General features: G+C 40.0%; 1 protein-coding gene across 2 annotated transcripts in view; it reads left to right on the top strand.

The window, feature by feature from the left end:
- Nucleotides 1-3254, top strand: part of adpgk (ADP-dependent glucokinase) — a gene marked incomplete at its 5' end in the record, with an annotated part of 5057 nt that extends 1803 nt beyond the window's left edge. Inside the window, 4 exon segments of one of the 2 annotated variants that reach the window (XM_035664634.1) lie at nt 4-124; nt 235-431; nt 787-885; nt 1016-3254. In XM_035664634.1, the coding sequence (XP_035520527.1) occupies nt 4-124; nt 235-431; nt 787-885; nt 1016-1576 (978 nt within the window). In that variant the 3' untranslated portion in view covers nt 1577-3254. 2 annotated transcript variants of the gene reach the window in all.
- Between the last annotated feature and the right edge of the window lie 1564 nt (nt 3255-4818).

The following is a 4818-nucleotide window of genomic DNA, read 5'->3' as shown; positions in this document are numbered from 1 at the left end:
CAGGTTTTGTTATGTGGGCCAGTCGGTCCTAAACTTCACGAGATGCTGGATGAGCAGATAGTTGTCCCCCCGGAGTCTCTCCAGGAGACAGATGAATTTCACCTCATCCTGGAGTATAAAGCAGGTAAAGAGGAGAACACGCTGCAGCTTTTACAGCCTCTGTTGCACTTAACACGTTTCTGTCAGTCTGTTATGATGGGTAATGCAACAGCTGTGTTTGGTCTCTGTCTCCAGGTGAACAGTGGGGTTCAACTCAGGCACCTCAAGCCAACCGCTTCATCTTCTCTCACGATGTGTCCAACGGGGAGATGAGCTCACTGGAGACGTTCGTGGCGAGTCTGGACGAGTTTCAGCCGGAACTCGTCGTCCTGTCGGGGCTCCACATGATGGAGGGTCAGGGCAGAGAGTTGTGGGAGGATCGACTGAAAGAGGTCAGTGGCTAAAAGCTGTCCTTTACATTTTCTCTACCTGTTGTTTTAATTGACAAAACTGTCCCATTAACTGAAAATCATATATTCTTAATCTGTTATTTCTGCTCTCCAGTCACAATATATTAAACTTTAAATACTTTATATATTAATAAACATTGTCTACTTTTATTAAAGACTACTGATGTGTAGTAATGCACTGAAGAGTAAAGGTGATCCCCACCTTTATGGGATTCTCTTCCCATCTTTTAACCCATCAAAACCATTATTTTATGCTACTTATGCTATTGTAAATTGGTCCTAACATTTATTGATTGAAAAACTATGAAAACGTCTTATACTTTCCTCCTCGCTGCAGGCTGTGTCAGCCATATCTGACATTCGTAAGGATATTCCCATCCATCTGGAGCTGGCAAGCATGACCGACAAAGACTACATGAACAGCATTATGCAGGAGGTACATGTGGAAAACAGTTCTTTCAGAAAATCCTTCACAGAGAAAGGATGAGTGTGCTCAAATCCCACAAATCCCTAAAGGGTTCGGTATATTTAATTAAAGTTTTTTTTTCCCTGTTTCCTGTTAGCAGGTTATGCCCATTGTCAGCTCCATCGGCCTGAACGAGCAGGAGCTGCTCTTTCTCTCTCAGGCTGGTGAGGGGCCTCATGCAGACGTGACTGCCTGGAAAGGCATTCCAGACGTGGGCCGGGTCAGCGACATCCTCCACTGGATCTTGGAGCAGCACGGCCGCAGTGACCCATCGTCAGAAGCGGACCTGACTCGCATTCACTTCCACACGCTGGCCTACCACATCCTGGCTACGGTGGATGGATACTGGGGGAACCAGGCGGCAGCAGTGATGGCTGGAGCGCGAGTGGCCAGCAGTCAGGCCTGTGGCCTCCAGTCTGTTGACGTTAGCAAAGTGGAGCTCAAAGCCCCACAAGAGTTTCACAGCTCGCACACTGAGCCACGGGAGAAGCTGTCCCTGAATCCAGCAGAGCCTGTTACTGTGTGGCGCAGGGGAAACGTCACCTTCCACCTGACACCGGTGCTGGTCTGCAAACAGCCACTTCGGACAGTAGGGCTCGGGGATGCCATCTCAGCAGAGGGATTAGTTTACTCAGAGTTAAAGACCCAGCAGCCCTTCTGAGGATTGCTTGAATCTGACACTCCATTTCTCTGGAAAACATTGATTGGAAGTGCTGAAAAGAGCCAGTGAAGTTTCACTTGCAGTGGTGTTGGAGTCATGTTTCTAAACCTGTTTAGGCATCTGTGTCCTAAACCAGGTTTTGTGTCTTCCTTCCCGAAGCTCCACTGAGTTTAAGAATGTGATCGATGGTGATAGTTTTAAAATCCTGCCTGATAATTTTTTTCCAGCCTGCTCCGGTCTCCTCTGTTCTCCCTCCTCTAGTCCTCCAGCAGACACAGAAACTGAGGCAGAGCTTTACAGCAGTGGATCTAACCCGGGCTGTGAGGTGGCCTGACTCTATGCACTGGGTGCAGCTTAAAGCCATCTCCACAAACTCCAAAGAGTTTTGTTGGCTCACCCAATTTACGTTGACCTGCATACCTTCAGTATGCTGTGCCTTGAGAAAATAAAAGTAATCATTAAATATTTTAGTCATATTTCAGAGCCAGACAAACTCAAAATTAAGTCTCACATCAGTTACCTTTCTGATATGTATACTCTATATATATACACACACACATAAACAATTGTGTTTGACTGGAGACTGACGGGCGTCTTACTATATTGTAGAATCTAAGTGGTATTCTCGATGTTATTTGTTTCTTCAACTTTTGGTGCATTGACGTCAAATAGTCACTAGATCACTTGAAAGCTCATTCTCCTATGCCTATCTGACTTCTTTACGTGTATTAACTGTTATGTAGAAATACTTGACATGTATGTTATTTGTCCTGTGAGGATAAAAATCCTAGTGCGAGTTTGTGTTATCTCCATTTTTGGCCTAAACACTCCCACTATAAAGATGTTTAAGTTTGGAAACTCTGCCCAGTGCAAACAACATTTTTAGGGTTGTTATAATCTCCGTTGCTTGCTCTACATTATAAATTGCTGAAGCAGCATCCATATAAATTGTTGATCAATGAAATGTCACACTTATAAATGCAAAGTTAAATGTGGTCTTGAAGGGGATTCTTCTTTATGCAGTAGAGCTCAGTTTACAATCAGATGCCAGCCAATTAACCTAAAGGTTCTGTTGGAGACAAAAGGTAAAATATAATGCGGCGTAGGTCATGTTATCAGGGTCACTGTACGTGTTTTTTTCTGTATTGTTGGGTTTGTACAATCTTTCAGTTATTGCTTTCCTTCACTTACAAGATGTGATTATGTCCTGGAAAACCTTACAACCTGACCAGTGCAACATACTGCATATACAATTTAGCATATAGATAAATTGTGCTTTTTCATGGGTGGGTTGGTTGGTTGTTGATTTTTTTTCCTGAGCTTACTTAGGAACGCCTGCATCATGTTAGATGTGCAGTATGTAACTGTCTGAGCAGCGTATTTGTATACCTCACATGGCCACTGAAGGCATGCAATAATGGAGTCTTAATGCAAACATACAACTGAAAGATGTATGGCGTTTTGTTTAGCAGAATGAATTCTTTGCACTAGTGGGAAGTGGCAGGTGTGCCTGCAAAGGTGAATGTAATCTTAACTCCAGACCCCCTTTTATTTTTTTAGCAAGAACAATCTATTCAACATACTAATTTCATAGTTTGTGTCTCATGTTTTTAACATTTGTAACTGTCAACAAGTTTCATTTACTTGTAGTTTGTCATTAAAATATGTATGGAGAGTAGTACTTGGCTTGATTGTAGTGCTGTAGATAATTGCACATATTTGTCTATGTTGAAAGAAGCTGAAACTAGTGCTGAAATTATTAGTTGAATAATTAGTTTTGATTAATTTGCATTTAGCAGCAAATTTAAAATTATCACATGGTTTAAACATTCTCTGGTTCTAGTGTCTTAAATGTCAAAATTTGCTAATTATAATTAATTAATTATATCAATATAAAGTAAATATATTTGGGTTTTTAGAGTGTTAGTCATAAAAAAATAGACACTAGAGGATGTAATCTTCATCTGAGTAATATTAATTGGCTTTTTTAAAAACTTTTATTGACTAAACAATGAATTAAAAAGAAATCAATAGATTAATTGGTAATAAAAATAACCCTTACTGCAACCCTACTTGAAGCAGTATGTAGTAAATGAATAGAAATCTACATTTGTTTAATGTTAAATAGATTTAAAGGACAGTATGTGATGTGATATAGAGAAAACATTTGGCTACCAGTATTTATTGGTTTTTTTTAAGATTTATGTATATTGTGTGGACTAAAGATTATCTCAGAGAAGCTTGGGATCCCTCCCAAGTCCCCTCATGCTGCAACATTAGTAGTTTATAAAACATATTTTCATGAATTGGAGAGAAAGAAAAGTACATAAATACATACAAAATATCTTTTGAGCTAAGGGCTGTACTACAAAGCGAGGTCACTGGCTTATCCAGGTAATGTCAGGAGTAACCTCCAGGTTAACTCGTGCTACAAAAGGTGGATACTTTTTACTCGAGGTATATATTCACGCTGTCTTAACTTCTCTGAGCAGGTTATCTTCATGGTTAACTCAATGTTACCTTATAAACCACCTTTGTTATAATCCACAATCCTGTGGAGATCAAAGGGCGAGAGTGTTAAGAGACCATCAAAATCCTCTAGTTTACCCCGATGATGATCTCTAAAAAAGATATTGATTCACATCTGAGGGAATTCAGTATCTAGCTTCTAGGGCCCTAAGGCATCTGTTATGTTCCCATTTCATTGTTACAATGTAACAATCAAACAGGCTTTTTATACAGTTGCAGGTAATTCATAATATAGAAATACCTTAATATACATAGCCTAGGCCTATATATAGAACACTTATTTCCAGAGGAATCCAGTGTGTGATTGGTGCCACTGTACACTTACATTCACACAGGGAGCTTTCAGCCTTGTGCTTTAGGGAGTAGATTTGAATTCAGGGCTTCAAGTTCTCAGGCACCATGATTTCAGACATAAAGCAGTTTTTAATTCATATAATACTTAATTCAATACATACATTGTACAAATTTCCTCCCTGATCATTTTTCAGGCTCACTTTCTAGTGGGCCCATGGTTCAATTTCTGTTTCTATATATTATATTTTTTTGAAAATGTACCACTGTCATATTGAATCATATCACAACTAAAATAAGAATTGGTGAAAAAAAAAAACATATGAACTGAACATGAACTCTGTAATGTTACATTCACAGCAATGCGCTGCCAACAAGCCTCCCTGTCTTTGTTGGCCTGTACTGCAGTGAGATCAGCCCCC

Source organism: Morone saxatilis, unplaced genomic scaffold (assembly GCF_004916995.1).
Source record: "Morone saxatilis isolate NCDOM2014 unplaced genomic scaffold, NCSU_SB_2.0 Contig2, whole genome shotgun sequence".
NCBI classification, from domain to species: Eukaryota; Metazoa; Chordata; class Actinopteri; family Moronidae; genus Morone; species Morone saxatilis.
The sequence above is the reverse complement of the archived record's forward strand: the minus strand, read 5'-3'. Positions and strand labels throughout refer to the sequence as shown.